The following is a 16,443-nucleotide window of genomic DNA, read 5'->3' as shown; positions in this document are numbered from 1 at the left end:
GGGGATTGGGGGCTAGAAAACAGTCCCAGAAGGTTAAAAGGCCCTCCTCCCCATCAACTGAGGAGGGGTCACTACAGGTCAATCAGGTTCACCTGAGAAGAGGGTTACCAGAGATCAATTAGGATCAGCTGATTCCAACTACAGGCTCCCTGAGACCTTTTTAAACCCTCCCCTGTTGGGAGAAGAGGGAGAGAGAGAAGGAGTCAAGCTGCCAGTAGGCAAGGAGCAGCAAGACAACAAGTCTCACCAGGAGAGGAGGCTTCATTCCCTCCCATAAGGGAGAAAAACAAGCCCGAAAGACCAGCGGAGAGAAGGACAGACTGCCCCTGTGCAGCCCAGAGGGACTGTTTTACCCCAAGCCTGTCCGTCTCACCAAGGCTAAAAGCTGCTGAGTCTGGTGAGACCAAGAAGGTGCCTTGCCACATGTGGTGTCAGGGATGCGATCGTCTGAGTGAGACTTCATGGCGAACCATCTCAGGGCATCTCCCCAACAAGAAGGAAAAAAAAAATGGAGGATGTAGTGAAGGCGTTGGTACAGGCCACCGCGGCCCAACAAGAGGCTACCAGGGTTCAGATGGCTGCCCAGCAGGAGTCAGTGCGAATAAAGCAGGAGACAAATCAATTACTGATGAGCCAGGTGGCCCAGGATTGAGCCACTCTGCATGAGGTTGGGAACCAGCTAAAGGCCCTGACCACTCTGATGCATGGCTCACATAGGACCCGGCCCCTGCGGGCCAGCAGCTACTTACAGAAGATGACGATGGAGGATGACAGAGGCGTATCTCCTCGCATTCAAGAGAACGGCCCTGCGGGAAGCCTGGCCCCAAGACCAGTGGGCCAGTATCCTAGCTCTTTTTCTGTGTGGGGAGCCCAGAAGGCGTATTTTGACATGACAACAGAAGCAGCTACAGATTACCCCCAGCTGAAGGCGGAGATCCTGGCAAGGTCTGGCTTGATGACAGCTAAAAGGGCCCAGCGATTCCATGAGTGGAAATACAGGTACAGCAAAGTGCCCAGGTCCCAGATGTTTGACCTGATCCACCTAGCTCGGAAGTGGCTGTGCCCCCGAGACCCATGGCCTGGAGAAAATTGTGGAAATCATAGTTTTGGACAGGTACATGAGAGGGCTACCACCAGACATACGAGGATGGGTCAGTCAGAATGATCCCTCCTCCTATGATGAGCTGGTTGCCCTTGTAGAGAGACACCTAGCAGCCCAAGAACTTTCTCGGACCACCGGGGAAGGAAGGCACCAGAATAGGAGGCAAGTCTCTGCGCTGAGGGCCCAAGTTGCCTTAGCCCCAGGCAGAACTATGGAGGGGAGGAAGGAGGCTGAAGAGCAGCTGGAGATCGTGGAGGGACTTGGGGACTGGGGGAGAAAGACTGGGGGAGAAGACCCAAAAGCCCGAAAAGTAGGGGGCTGCCCTGAGCATGGTACAGATGTTATGCATGTGGGGAAATAGGGCATATAGCTGTCCAATGCCCAAACCTAGAAAAGCCCATGCAATGTGACCTGGGAGATCTAGGACCACCACAGGACCTAATAAATCTAGTAGGGGTTGCGATGGTCCCTCACAGGCATACTAGACCAGTTAAAATGAATGGCATAGAGACCACCGCATTAGTGGACTCTGGAAGTGTGGTCACGCTGGTCTCGGGGAAAGCTGGTCGGGCAAGACCAACTATCCCGGACCAAACGCACAGGAATATCCTGTGTACATGGGGATGTCAATTACTACCCAACCATCAAGGTAAAAATAGAAGTCCTGGGAAACCCCGCTAAGGTGATGGTGGGGGTGGTCCCAAATCTTCCATATCCAGTCCTCATAGGATGAGACTTCCCAGGGTTTGGCAGCCTACTCCCCGGAGAGGAGTCAGAAGAAGGAAATAATCCTGAGAGCAATGGGATGGCCCCGATAGTTAGCAACCCCTCAGTCTTCCATTAATTTGCCCAGGATTTGTTCTTTCCCCTTGGGAAGCCCAGGAAGACTCGGTGAGAAAGGAGGGCAGATGAGAGGAGGGGAAAGAGAATCTTGGCCCAGAACCAGAAGCCTACACTTCCAGGGGAAAGTGTTGGCGCAGCTGACAAGGGGACTATGCAGGGGGTCGACAAACCAACAGCTGGACCCAGTTGTTCGGGGACCCCCCCCGAGAGTTTGGGCAAATTGGACCTTCACTGGAAAATTTTGGGCAGGATCAGGCTAATGATCCAATATATAACAATATTCGCGAAGTAGTAGTTGAGGTGAATGTGGTCCCTGTGGAAGGCAGAGCCAAGGGCCCAGGGCCATATTATATGATAAATAGGGATCTGCTACACAGAGTAGTCCAGGTCCAAGATGAAGTCGTGGAACAGCTCTTAGTACCACAGAAGCATCAGAAGGGCGTGATGGATCTAGCCCACAGCCATCTGTTGGGGGCATCTAGGGGTAGATAAAACCCTTGATCGAATTCTACAGAGGTTTTTTTGGCCGGGAATTTATGTGACGGTCCAATGATATTGTGCCTCCTGTCCTGAATAACAATTACATGGCCCCCGACCACACATAAGGGCCCCTTTGGTACCTCTGCCGACTATTGAAGTCCCATTTGAGCAAATAGCTATGGACCTAGTAGGCCCACTGGAGACCACAGCCCGGGGCCATCAGCACATATTGGTTGTGCTAGATTATGCCACTAGATACCCTGAGGCCGTACCCCTACAAAACACCATGTCCAAGACCATAACTAAGGAATTAATCCACATTTTTTCTAGATTAAGGATACCCAAAGAAATCCTGATGGATCAAGGAACCCCCTCTTTGTCTAAATTAATGAAGAATTTGTGTGTAATGCTCCACATATGGACCATAAGAACATCAGTCTATCATCTGCAGACCAATTGCCTCACTGAAGGCTTTAACAGAACATTACAGAACATGATACAGAAGGTAGTGAGCCGGGATGGGAAGAACTGGGATGCCCTGCTGCCATACCTAATGTTTGTTATAAGGGGAGGTTCCTCAGACTTCAACTGGGTTTCCCCCATTCGAGCTGTTATATGGTCACCACCCCCGTGGCAGACTGGACATTGCCAAAGAGGGTTGGGAACAACAGCTGAACCCAGGGAGAAATATCATCGAGCATGTGTTGCAGATGAAAGACAGGATAGCTCAAGTCGCCCCCATAGTGTGGGAACACATAAAGAGGGCGCAAGGGGCCCAACAGACATATTACAATCGCCGAGCGATGATCCAAAAATTCCAGGTGGGAGATCGGGTAATGGTGCTTGTACCCACAGAGGAGAGCAAGCTCCTAGCCAGGTGGCAGGGGCCATACAAAATAATAGAAGCCATTGGAGAGGTCGACTATAAGGTCCAACAGCCTGGCTGCTGGAAGCTGGAACAGAGCTATCATATAAACCTGTTGAAACCTTGGCAAGACAGAAGCTCATGTGTTCACTCTAGGGTCACCCCCCCCCCCGAAAGCAACCGGTACAGCCAAATGGGAATATCCCCGGAATTGACCCCGTCCAACGAACTGAAATGATCAACATGATCAAACGCAACCAGGACGTATTCTTGGAAAAGCCAGGCAGGACTACCGAGGTTCACCATCACATCCTCACAGAGCCTGGAGTGAATGTGAATGTCAAGCCATACCGGATCCCAGAGGCGAAAAGAGAAGAGATCAAGACAGAAGTCAGGAAAATGCTGAAGTTAGGAGTCATTGAAGAGTCTCATAGCCAATGGTCCAGTCCAGTTGTCCTAGTACCTAAGCCTGATGGCAGTATGAGGTTCCGCAACGACTTCCGGAAACTGAATGAAGTATCCCAATTTGATGTGTACCCTATACCCCAGATAGATGAGATAATTGACTTGATTGGGAAAAGCACGATTTTTGTCCAGTCTTGACCTGACCAAAGGTTATTGGCAAATCCCCCCCAATAAAGAGAAGTCGGCCTTTTCAACACCAGAGGGACTGTATCAGTACACTGTTCTCCCTTTTGGTTTACATGGGGCTCCCGCAACTTCCCAAGGACCCATGGACAAGCTGTTGTGTCCACATGGCAAGTATGCGGCTGCCTATCTCGATGATGTCATTATACATAGCCCAGACTGGGAGATGCACTTGGAAAAGTGGAAGCAGTCCTGGACACCCTGAGGAAGGTGGGGCTAACTGCAAATCCCTCCAAATATGCGATTGGGCTAGCAGAAGCCAAATACCTCAGGTATATCGTGGGGAGGGGCGTGGTGAAGCCCCAATTGAACAAGTTAGAGGCAATACAGAATTGGCCCTGACCAGTCCAGAAGAAACAGGTCAGAGAATTCCTGGGACTAATTGGATGCTATAGGCAGTTCATCCCCCCCACTTTGCCACCAGCGCATGACCGTTAACAGACCTAACAAAAGCCCAGAGTAAGATGGACCAGCGCGGCCGAGGAGGCTTTTGCAGATCTGCGGACCGCACTCTGCACCGACCCAGTGCTGGTAGCCCCAGATTTTGAGAAGTTTATCTTACAAACCGATGCCTCCGAGGTTGGGTTCGAAGCGGTCCTTTTGCAAATGGTCAGAGAAGAACACCACCCAGTACTGTTCCTCAGTAGGAAATGCCTGCCCAGAGAACGTAAATATTCTGTAGTAGAGAAGGAATGCCTGGTGGTAAAGTGGGCCGTAGAAAGCCTATGCTGCTACCTACTCGGATGGAGATTTACCCTCATCACAGATCACACCCCTCTGAAGTGGATGCACCAAAACAAAGAAAGAAAAGCAAGAGCACCAAGGTGGTTACTGTCGCTAAAGAATGGCAACATTGATGGCCTGTCAAGGGCGCACTGTTTGCCGACCCAAGTAGTCCAACCCCGTAATGTTGAGCGGGGGTGGGTAGGGTGGTGGGGATATGTGATAAACTCAGGATAGATGGCTGCAAGGGGGGCGGGGGGCAGAAAACAGTCCCAGAAGGTTAAAAGGCCCTCCTCCCTATCAACTGAGGAGGGGTGACTACAGGTCAATCAGGCTCACCTGAGAAGAGTGTTACCAGAGATCAATTAGGATCAGCTGATTCCAATTAGGCACTCCCTGAGACCTTTTTAAACCCTCCCCTGTTGGGAGAAGAGGGAGAGAGAGAAGGAGTCAAGCTGCCAGTAGGCAAGGAGCAGCAAGACAACAAGTCTCACCAGGAGGGGAGGCTGCATTCCCTCCCATAAGAGAGAGAAACAGGCCCAAAAGACCTGCTGAGAGGACAGACAGACTGCCCCTGTGCAGCCCAGAAGGACTGTTTTACCCCAAGCCCGTCTCACCAAGGCTAAAAGCTGCTGAGTCTGGTGAGACCAAGAAGGTGCCTTGCCACAATACATATAACTTGTTAGCTGCTGTCTGTATAAATGCATGTGGAGAGAGAGCATCAATCTGGCTGAGATGGGAAAGAGAGACATCACTGAGATTTCATAGGGAGATGGGCTTCAATGGAAGTTAGGAGGAGCAAACAGAATCCCCACACAGATGTTTGTAGGGTCTCTGTCCACCAGTATAGAGACCAAGATTTGTGTGGTACCCAAACTAACATGTCTAGAGGCTGTACTGATGCCAGCCCCTTTGCAGTTTCCGAAGATGGAGCCTGGCTGCTGAACTACATAAGTGCATGAGGCCACATGCCCTAGAAGCTTGAGGATATGACCAGCATCATCTGGAATCTTAGCTGTGGCAGGAAGGCTTTAGCTTCCGTGGAGTCCAAGAGAGCTCCTAGAAACTCTCTCCTTTGTACAGATGACAGGATTGACCTCTCTGTGTTGAAGAGCAACTCAAATGTGTCCAAGGTGGACTGGATGACTGACACGCTAGACAACACCTGAGGCACAGACCTTCTCACCAACCAGTCACCATGGAAAGGAAACACTTGAACTCCTGACTTCCTCAGGAATGCTGCCATCACTGCTACATGCTTTGTGAACGCATGTGGGGCTGCAGGCAGTCCCCAAGCAAAGGGTAGGGTCACAGGGTAAGAGGCTTCATGCTGCTGTGTGTCTAATGTCCTGGATTGCCTTAATCCAGAAGGGGAGCTTGGAGAGTGCCTAGGGGAGGGGGGCTGAATTCCTACCAACCCAGGAGGAGAGGGCCTTCCTCCAGCTGTAGTTTAGTATAGATTACCCTTTTATCTAAAAGTTGAGAGATCTTCCTGCTCTCTCCAGTCATTACCAGCAGGCTCTCCACTCTGGGAGAATTCTGAAGGCTAGTGAAGTTTAATTACCAAGTAGAAATTCAAGTTTCCCATTCCTTCAACCATTCTACAGATATTTTTCACATTTTCTGGGCTTCCATCTCTTAGGAGAATATCAGCAACCTCTATCTTTATATTAATTTCCTTTGATTAACTATACCCCCCACCCAGGGGAAGAGCAGATTCATAGAAGCCAGTGGGCAGTGGTTGTGAAGGTGTACTGAAGCAGAACAGTGTGGCATGGACTCTGCCACTCAATTATATCAAGAGCACAGTGATCACGGTACTGTTAGATTAGAGGGGAAGGGTGATCTTGTGGTTAAGGCACAGGACTGAGAGTCAGAAGATCTTGGATCAGTTTCTGGCTCTGCCACAGACTTTCTCTGTGACCGTGGACAAGTCACTTAGACACTTCAACGAGAGTTAGGTACCTACATAGCTTTGAGGATCTCAGTCTGAATCTCTCCGTGTCTCAGGTTCTCATCTGTAAAATGGGGAAAATAAAACTTCTTCCTCCAATTATTGCCGGCCTTGTCTACATGAACTGTAAACACTTTGTAGCAGAGGCTGTTTTTTCTAACTACGTGTACATCAGCTAACACAATGGGGCCCCATTCTCAATTGTGGCTTCTAAATGTGATATAAGTAATAACAAACAAAAACACCAGATTTAACACCTAAAAGGGCGATCCTCCTACGGGAACACTCTTAAAACTTTTTTTTTTTTTGCTATTTAGTCAGATAAACAAACCATAAATGTACATCATACAACTCTAATCTGACATACCATGAAATTATGTCAGAATACATTTATTAAGCCATATCAGTATTATCCATTTGCATGTGGGAGTCAGGAAAGAAAAGGCTTCCTGAAAAGGGCATAACTTTTTCTCAGTGTAATGGCAGAGACACCATTTTTAAAAATCCAGTCTATGGTATATAATGACCTGGGAATAAACAGCCATAAAAATAAGCACGAATCTCATTATATAAAAACAGATAGCTGGCTGAATTTAGCCAGGCACAATTTCCATTGGAGAAATACACACTGGAGTAGTAGCTGCATATGAGAGGAATGAATGTGATGCACGCACTTGTCTTCATGTTCAGCACTACAGCAGTGCAGCTCTGCCGCTACAGCGCCTTAGTGAAGATGCTCCTATGCCGATGGGAGAACTTCTCCCGTTGGCAGAGTTAATCCATCTCCCTGAGAGGCGATAACTATGTCAGGTGGAGAAGCCCTCCCATTGACATAGCACTGTCTACCTGGGGGATTAGGTAGGCATAACCAGGTTGCTCGTGGGTGTGGATTTTTCAAGCCCACAAGCGACAAAGTCATACTGATATAAGTCTGTAGGGCAGACCTGGCCTTAGCTGGCCTCTCTTGTACTACCAAGACCTGATCCAAAGCCCACTGGAATCAGTGAGAGTCTCTCTATTGATTTCAATGGGTTTTGGATCAGCCCCCTGGAGAGCATCTTGCCAGGCTAAAGAGGTCATTTTAGTCAAAATGCTGCCTAACTAAATTTTTCCTCTTCCCAAACCCAATTCATACCCTGCCCAATAACTTACATTTCACAAATTTCTTCTCCAATTTCCTCTCTTGACTTCTTCACTCTTCTCAGAATTCATGTGCAAAAGGCTTAAAGGATACCACCTTCACAAAACTGATATCACAACTGGTATTTGTTCATACCTAACTTTCCACTGATGAGGGCAATAAAATGGGGGCAGGCAAGAACCATGACATGATGTTTGCAGCGTTTCACCCCTTTTCAAAAACATAACCCAAGTTGAAAATTATTATACACCCCAGCAAAGTTAAAGCGATTCCACAAATTCAGGCTTCTGGAAACATCAAGAAATATTACTTAAAAACAAAAACAAAAAAATCTAGTCAGCAGGGTTTGCTGTCACTGGAACATCTGTGACCAACTCGATCTGCCTTTTCAAGATCCATATTAAACCTTTTAGGGCCCAGTCCAAGGCCTGTTGAGCTCAATGGAAGTCTTGCTGTTGACTTCAATGTGATGTTGGACTGTGCCCACAGCACGCTTCTACTTTGAAAAGTCTCTATGCAAAAATGGCATCTTCTTGCCCCACACATCTACTCCCTGCTGGTGTTCAGAGACAGCTGCTGACTTGAATAACTCAGATAAGTTTTTACTGCTCTTTATTTGTCTTAGCACTGCAGGGCAGCGAACTGAATCTGTGGGAGTTAGCTGGATTCTCTTCTGGTTTGTGCATCAACAGAATTGTAAATGAAGTCCCAGTTGCAAAACTAAATTCTGTCCTCAGATACCCCTTTGAACAAAATGAGCAGATTGCACAAGCATAACTGAACGCAGAATTTGGACCACAGAATTTTTATTGCCAATGACAATGATGATGTACAAACCAGAAAGAACCCCAGATTCACTCTCATATACCACACTGACTTTGCAGGGCTAACAGTTAGAATAACCATCTTTTAACTTGTAAACGGAGCAAATTTGATCTCAGATCACTGAAAGACAATGAACACGGAACCTCACAATACCATTTTTTACAGAGTCACTTTTCAGAGCAGAATCAGATTTGAAATAAAAACCTCAACTGACATTTTCACTTATGCCCCTCCCAACCCTGGGGGAATGCCAAACGCACCTCAGCAACACCTCTCAACACAGTATGCAGAGACTCTCGGGAGGCCAACCCCTGCCACACAGAACAACTGCAAGGAAGTTGGAGTAGGGAAATGGAATGGGCTTGTGGGTGGGATGGGGACAGGATGGGTAGCCTCCTGACACTCTTCCAGGACAGCCTGGTAAGGGAATGGCCACTGGTGAAGCCCCTTCACATTATTCAGGAGCTCCTCCATCGGACCGGGGAGATGTCGATGGCTTTGGGAGTGGATGGGCTGAGTGTATTTCTCAGATTCTCTATAACCATAACTTCCTCTCCTCCAGCGCACATCACTATACACACACAGGTAGAGGGAAGCTGACGGAGAGGAGCGTTCCAGCCTCCTATGGTTTCAATCTCTGATGAAGCCTCTGAAGTTTCACCAGAGACGATTTTTGGATGACGCTCTTGTCACTGTTAGGTCTCTCCCTCGGGTGGGCTTTCAGGTGCTCCACCAGGTCCAACTGCTCGCTGAAGACCTTGTCGCAGTCGGTACATTTGTAGGCCCCCTCCTCCTTGTGGTTTCTCTGGTGCACAGAGCGCTGTGAGATGTGCATTAGGCTCGTCTCGCTGTGGGGCCAAGGGGAGGGCCTCTCCCCTGGGTGGGTTCTCAGGTGCTTGGCCAAGTTCGACTGCTCACTGAAGCTCTTGCCACAGTGCGGACAGATGTATGGCCTCTCGCCGGTGTGGGTTCTGCAGTGGGTGTTGAGATTGGAGAGCTGGCTGAAGTGTTTCCCGCAGTGGGGACAGGGATAGGGTCTCTCACCCGTGTGGGTCCGGTGGTGCTTCCTCAAACTCGACTGGTCGCCAAAGCTCTTCCCACAGTCGGTGCAGACATAGGGCCTCTCTCCCGAATGGGTCCTCAGGTGGGTGGTGACGTTGGAGAGCTGGCTGAAGCGCTTCTCACAGCCAGGGCATTTGTAAGGTCTCTCCCCTGTGTGGGTCCGCTGGTGCGTAGTGAGGTGGGATCTATGGATGAAGCTCTTCTCGCAGCGGGGGCAGGGGTAGGGTCTCTCCCCCGTGTGGGTTCTCTGGTGCTTGGCGAAAGTCGATTGGTCGCTGAAGCTCTTCTGGCAGTCAGGACACACATAGGGCCTCTCCCCAGTGTGGGTCCTCAAGTGGGTGGTGAGATTAGACTGGTCACCAAAGCTCTTCTCACACTGGGGGCAGATGAAAGGCCTCTCCCCTGTGTGGGTCCTCAGGTGGGTGGTGAGACTGCTCAGGTTACTGAAGCGCCTCTCACACTCAGGGCAGCTGTAGGGCCTTTCCCCTGTGTGGGTTCTCTGGTGTCTAGTGAGGTTTGAGAGGTGGCTGAAGTGTTTCCCGCACTCAGGGCAGGAGAAGGGCCTTTCCCCCGTGTGGGTTCTCCGGTGTACAGTGAGATGGGAAAGCCGACTGAAGCTCCTCTCACACTCAGCACAGGGGAAGGGTTTCTCGGCTCCATGGACTCTTGCGTGTGCCGAGAGCTCCTGCTTTTGCCTGAAGCTTTTCCCACAGGCACTACATTTATACATTTTCTTTCCTGTGTGAATGCTGCTCTTGTGGCTATTCAGGTCTCTCTGCCCCTCAAAGCTTTCCTCACACACAGAATATGTGCACGGTCCCTCACTTGTCTCCGACCTCTCTGGCACATGGGGCTTGCACAGTTCCCTGAAAGTCCTTTCATGTTTCCTTGCGGTACCTCCCTCATCCCTGGCTGTGTTTCTCCTCTGCTTTTGTGACTTGTGCTGCCCTTTGCAGGTAGTTTCCTGGTCAGGTCTCTGGGAAACTCTCTCTTTTGATTTCCCCAATAACATTCCCAGCAGCTTCAGGTTCTCACGACCTTCTTTGTGATGCTTCTCAGTTCTGCTCAGGATCCCACCACCTGCAGGGAGGAGAAGAAAATCTAGATGTGACCTCCTGTGCTGCTAGTAGAAGGAAACCACTAACCATTCCCAGCAGTACAGTGTGACTGAGGCAGTCCTTCATCTCTCCCAGGATGTTAGCTCAGAAAGCACTTACTCTAGCTGGCACATTATGCAAGTGGCTCCATGTTCCAGGGCTGCTGGTGGTGCTAGAATGGGTGAAACTGCAAAGGGAGAATGAAATATTTCACCATAAACATTGCTGAGAGAAGAAAAAGGAAAATGCTCAATTTTTCGAGTGTCCACTAACTTTGGGTGTCCAACTTGAGACTCCTGGGGCCTGATTTTCCAGAAGCCAATTGGAGCTGTGGGGACTCAGCACTTCTGAGCATCAAGCCTCATCTGCTTGGGTTTTCAATCCCCATTGCAGTGTTTGGGAATAGCAGAGTTTTGTTCGGAAAGAAAAACTAAAATTAACTCTCAGGATCTACATAGAGAAAGCGCAGAACCTCATTCTCTACATGCTCCTGGGGAAGTCTAGAGCCATCAGAAAAGGCTTTGCTTTCCAGACTGGGATCCCAGTCATCTCAAGTGGAACTTCACTGAAAAAGGAGAGCTCAGTCTCATTTCAACTCCAAAATCTTCACTGATTGTCTAAAAATCTCTGATTGTCTCTTAGTCTCACAGCTTGGTGTCATATGGGATCTTGGAAGTACTACTGGTGAAGGGGAACTTGTGGGTATTGAGGTAAAGGTTTCATATCAGCAATAATTGAACACGGTCTTTAACACAGCACTTTTTAAAGTGTGACTACACCTACGGAGAAGAATTCAATGCGTACACGGCGAGTAAGAAGCACCATGAACGTTAGCACTCACTGATTAGTGTTTATGCTGAACGGGGAAGAGTGTCTCAGGATCACGCAATAAGAAGGCAGCCTGGTTTCTTAGCAATGGGAAAGAAACAGTGTTGAAGGCCTAAACATTATAATGCATCATATAACTATTTAAATTGCATTGACTGAATTAGCAAAGCTATTGGAACCTACTACTACATAGTTCATGTCATACTTTTCCAGTTATGCTGCCATCCCTGATGGAAGTCTTTTGTACAAAGGGAATATGTTGCATGACAATGCATGATGTGATACTGGTGGGAGTAGCTACATGATCTTAGATTCCACTTCTGCATCAGTGGGAACTGATTGCAAGGGAAAGCTGTCTGTCTTCAAATTATCTGTGCCTGGCTGCTTCTTCTGGCAACATTCTTTTGGGGAGTTTCCCTCCATGCAGCATGCTCTTAGGGAAGAGCTGTGTTGCCTTATATCCTACATGGATAACTCTACCTAGGGAGAGACAACCATGGGACCCTCTCAGTGTGATGTTATTTGAATAGTTCAGTATTTCAACACAAAAACTGGATAAAAGGAGGAAATGCCTGCCCTAAAACAAATGTTAGAGGCTCGGAAAGATGAATATTAAGGCTCCATTCTGCAAATGAAATAATCACAAAAGCAGAAAGTTTGAGCCAAATCCTCTGCTGGCATAATGCTAACAAAATCAATGGAGTTGCACCTATGACTCACTAGGGGTAAGGAAGACTGTGATTTCAGAGAGAGAGGCAGAAGCTTGTCAGGCATTGGCCAAGACACAGTGAATCCTATAAAGGAAATCCAGTTCTGCAGCTTAGAAAGGGTCTCCATCTTGTCACTTCATTTGAGGAAGCTTGGATTATTACTGCTCGCCTGGGGAGGGGCTTTCAGGAATAGCTCCATCCACTGAGTCCTGAAGATCCACAACCCACAGCTCTGACTCTCTTGGTTCTACTGAAGATATCAGTTTTGGTTTGGGACTTTTATAGCCTGTTTGTGGGAAATGAGATTGGGAGACATTATGTTCCGTTGTTGGTCCCTGAGAGCGTGTTACAAAAGTATGTAAATGGTTTTATACCAGTACCCTTTGCTGGAGCAGACGCGTACTCTTAATAAATCCAAATGTGCTAATGGAGGCCCTGAGGCCAGGGAAAGGAAGATGGTCCAGTAGAAGGGCACAAGCCTAGGACTTGGGAGACCTGGGTTCCTGTGTAACCTGGTGCAAGGCACTTAGCCTCTCTGTGCCTTGGTTCCCCTGCTGTACAATGGGGATAATAGCCCTGCCCTGCCTCATGGAATGTCATGAGACTACATACAGTAAAGATTGTGAGGAGCTCAGATACTACATTATTGGAGGGGCATATAAATACTAAAGAGAGACAGAAAATCCAGATAGTTCAGAGATTATGCAGCTCGGAATAAAAGAAATAAAACTTACATTTACCCAGTGAAGACAACCTGGTATAGTCTTCTCTCTCAGGCATTGATACAACTCCTTCTGCCATTCCTCTAAAATATCCCTCTCCTCACAGAAGAAACAGACAAGACATCACCAGACTTCAGCAGGATCTGAAATCACAAGCATTATAAACTCAGCATCTTTTGCTTCAGTCCCATCCTGACACCTGAAGCCCAAAGTCTGAGCTGGAGAATTGGTCTCTGTGGGAGTAATTCACAGTGATAACCCAAGGACCGCACAGCAGGTATATTGTAGGGGATTTATCTATCCCCTGGATATTTCATCTGTGATGTGGGTAAATTCAGAGTCCTGTGGGACTATGCCCTTCTGTTCCCATGTAGATTTCAGGCAGTGAAATCAGAAGGGCCCTAGATATGCCAGATGAATGAGGAAATAGGCTCTTTTCCCCCCCTTTCACTTTCTGATTCTCCATTTCTCCACTAGCTTCTATCTTCTTCTGGGTGCAATTCATGGTGGTGGTTTTTTATCCGTAGAGATCTACACTGTTTGGAACCTACCTACCTTAGTGGCTGTCTTTCTCTGTCCATGTCCCACTACTACTGCTCAGATCATCTAGAGTACTTTTGCTCTCACTTTGCTTTTGTTACACTTCCATTCCTGGAGACAGGAAACAGCATGTTTTAGGATGAAGATTCACAGCTACAGAAATGCTCCTCTTCAGTGTCAGACCACAGCTTGACTGTACTGACCTTCAGAACACAGTACAAGACACTTCTTCTTGGCCAAATGTTTCCTCGACTATGGGCCATTAGCAGGTGGGTGATTGGATGTTTTTCTAAAAGATGTGCTCAAACAGGAATTATTTCAGGGAAGTTCTATGGCCTGTGTTATACAGGAGGTCAAACTAGATGATGACAATGGTCCCAGCTGGCCTTAATATCTATGAATCATTAATAGTTGGCTGGGTCCATACAAGGAAAAGGGCTGTTTATGCTGCATACTGTGGACAGACTGATGCACAGACCAATTTTCAACAGTATAACCATGCATACATTTACCAACTATGCATACCAACAGAGTATTTGCCTGTTGAAATACTGTTTTGCATGCACAGTTGTTAGCTGAATGAGGCTCTCCATTTTATACATGGTTGTGGGCTTCTCTCGTTTTGAAAATCAGGCCCTTAAATGTCAGAATGCATTTAATCTATGCTCTTAAAAATCCTCCAGCTACCGTTAGGGACACTTTCTGCTGTAGCTCACGAAAGCTTATGCTCAAATAAATTGGTTAGTCTCTAAGGTGCCACTAGTACGCCTTTTCTTTTTGCGAAAACAGACTAACACGGCTGCTACTCTGAAACCTTTCCCACCCTTGTCTCCCATGATTCAGGTCTTTCCCTGGCTTGGGAAGCCGCTGGGCACTAGCATTTCCTGTCAGTTCAGCATGAGGAATTCTGCTCAGGACCAGGTCAGGTCTGTCCCGACTCTGCAGATGAAAGAGCAGAGATGTGGAGGAGAGGAAAAAAATGCAGAGAACAGGGCAGATGGAGACCCCAGAAAGAGCAGGAGACGCTGTAAGAGAAGGCCTGGATCCTGGCGGGGCCACACACCAGCTCTGCCACTGGAGAGTCACTCACTGGGACACGGCCCCTGCCGATGAGCGACCACACGGTGTGTCGGGGCCCAGCCCCGCTGCCCCCCTCTGCCCGCTGGGTGACATTTACCCTCCACCCTTCCCAGAGCGCAGACCCCCTCCCCCCCGAGCTGACGGGGCTGCACCGCCCGCCCCACGCCGCTGCCCTGGGTCAGGCTCGCGCACACCTGCGCTGGGCGAGGGGCCCCCTGAGCCGGCGGCCTCGCCTCGCTGCTGCCCCGGCGCTCTCCGGGGTGGGGACGCTCCTGGCCTCAACCGCACACGCGGGGCGGCCCCTGCCCCGGTGGCTTAACGGGGCCCCCGCAGGGCTGCAGCCGCCCTGAGCGGGCTAGTCCCCTGTCCCTTGCCTGTGCCAGCCCCGCTTCAGGCTGCGGCTCCGGTGTGTCCCGCGGGCGGTGCCCGCTGCCTCCAGCCCCGCCGGCTGCCCCAGGCGCTCCCCGCTCCGGCGGCCGGGCGCGCAGCCAGCGAGCTCGGCGGGGCACGGGCGGCCCAGCCGCTGCGGACGCCAGGTTTCCGCGGGACCCACCGCCCGGGCACAGGAAGCCGAGGAAGCACCTCTCCCGGCCAGGCCTCTGGAGCAGCGCCGGGGTGTTAACCCTCCACGCGCCAGGCGCTTCCCGGTGTCGTTCCGCTCTCGCCTCCCTGCCCCCGCCTAAAGGGGCCGCTCTCTGCGCCCTAGCTGGCGCCACGCCGTGAATCCCCACCCTGGCTTTGTCACACTGGAGGATAAAGGGGTTAGCAGAGGGGCTCTGGAAACAGCCTTGAACTCTCTAGAAACGGGTGCCCAGAGCCCAGGTGACGTTGATGGTGATTGTTCGCTTGAGAGACCCCCCAAGGGGGCATGGCACACCTGAAAAGTCTAAAGAGCTGTTTACCTGGGTGCTAGCTTTTTGCTACTTTTATGTCTAAATCTTAGGCTTCTTCATGGCCTGCTATAGGCAGGAATACTCATCTGTGGTCTGTTCCGCTGAGTAATATTGGTATTATTCATTTATAGTATGGCACAGCCCAAAGGCCTCAGTCAGGATTAGAGCTGCAGTTGTGCTGGGGGATGAAGACGGTTCCTATTGCAGGGAGTTTCCAGTCCAAAAGATCCTCAGCAGTGACAAAGAACATGAAGAGTAATGTGTATTTATTTAGTTCGTTCCATTCTAGAGCTGTGATGTTTGTCAGGGTGATTTTAGTGCCAGGGCTTGTCTACACTTAAAACATGACAGTGACACCACTGTAGCTGTGCTGCTGTACTGCTTCAGTGTAGACACTACCTGTGCCAGCATGAGAGGTTCTCCAGTGGGCATAAGTAATTTATCTCCCCAAAAGACAGTAGCTAGGTTGATGGAAGAATTTTTTCATTGACCTAGTGCTGTCTATACAGGGACTTAGTTTAGCGTAAGTACCCGCTTCAGCAATGGAGTTATGCCAACCTCATTTTCTAGTGTAGACCAGGCCACACACTTGGAAGCGCTGTTGTATCTGCAGAATGTAATCTTTTTCAATTAAACCAAAATGTTTATGCTTCTAGCCCTTGCAGAGAAAATCTTCAAAATGTGAATTGTTGCTGTGGTGCCTTTGGGCTGGTCTACAATGAAAACTTACATTGGCATAAGAACATGAGAACAGCCATACTGGGTCAGACCAAAGGTCCATCTAGCCCACTATCCTGTCTGCCTAAAGGGAATGAATAGAATAGGTAATCATCAAGTAATAAGTGATAATGTGATAAGTAAAAAATCCACACCCCTGAGATGTAGCTATGCCAACCTAGTCATTGGGGTAGAAAGCGGTAGGTCGATGGA

General features: G+C 49.1%; 1 protein-coding gene across 5 annotated transcripts; it reads right to left on the bottom strand.

The window, feature by feature from the left end:
* Positions 1 to 7,017: 7,017 nt before the first annotated feature.
* On the bottom strand, positions 7,018 to 15,222 carry LOC141975171 (uncharacterized). Of its 5 annotated transcripts, none has more exons than XM_074935407.1 (3): positions 15,174 to 15,222; positions 13,013 to 13,143; positions 7,018 to 10,723 (listed from the first exon to the last, which is right to left on the bottom strand). In XM_074935407.1, the coding sequence occupies exons 2-3, from the start codon at positions 13,077 to 13,079 to the stop codon at positions 9,204 to 9,206; spliced, it is 1,587 nt and encodes a 528-aa protein (XP_074791508.1). In that variant the 5' UTR covers positions 13,080 to 13,143; positions 15,174 to 15,222; the 3' UTR covers positions 7,018 to 9,203. The 5 variants fall into 5 exon arrangements, with proteins under 5 accessions (XP_074791508.1, XP_074791480.1, XP_074791487.1 ...); XM_074935379.1 differs by lacking the exon at positions 15,174 to 15,222 and adding an exon at positions 14,995 to 15,098; XM_074935386.1 differs by lacking the exon at positions 15,174 to 15,222 and adding an exon at positions 14,815 to 14,934.
* Between the last annotated feature and the right edge of the window lie 1,221 nt (positions 15,223 to 16,443).

Source organism: Natator depressus, chromosome 1 (genome assembly GCF_965152275.1).
Source record: "Natator depressus isolate rNatDep1 chromosome 1, rNatDep2.hap1, whole genome shotgun sequence".
NCBI classification, from domain to species: domain Eukaryota; kingdom Metazoa; phylum Chordata; order Testudines; family Cheloniidae; genus Natator; species Natator depressus.
The sequence above is the reverse complement of the archived record's forward strand: the minus strand, read 5'-3'. Positions and strand labels throughout refer to the sequence as shown.

Bases quoted from the DNA above. Each gene is read 5' to 3' on its own strand.
- LOC141975171 (XM_074935407.1), bottom strand. From the start codon at position 13,079: ATGGCAGAAGGAGTTGTATCAATGCCTGAGAGAGAAGACTATACCAGG. The intron at 10,724-13,012 runs GTAAGTTTTATT...TCCTCCCTGCAG, and splicing joins GTTGTCTTCACTGGGTAAAT to GTGGTGGGATCCTGAGCAGA.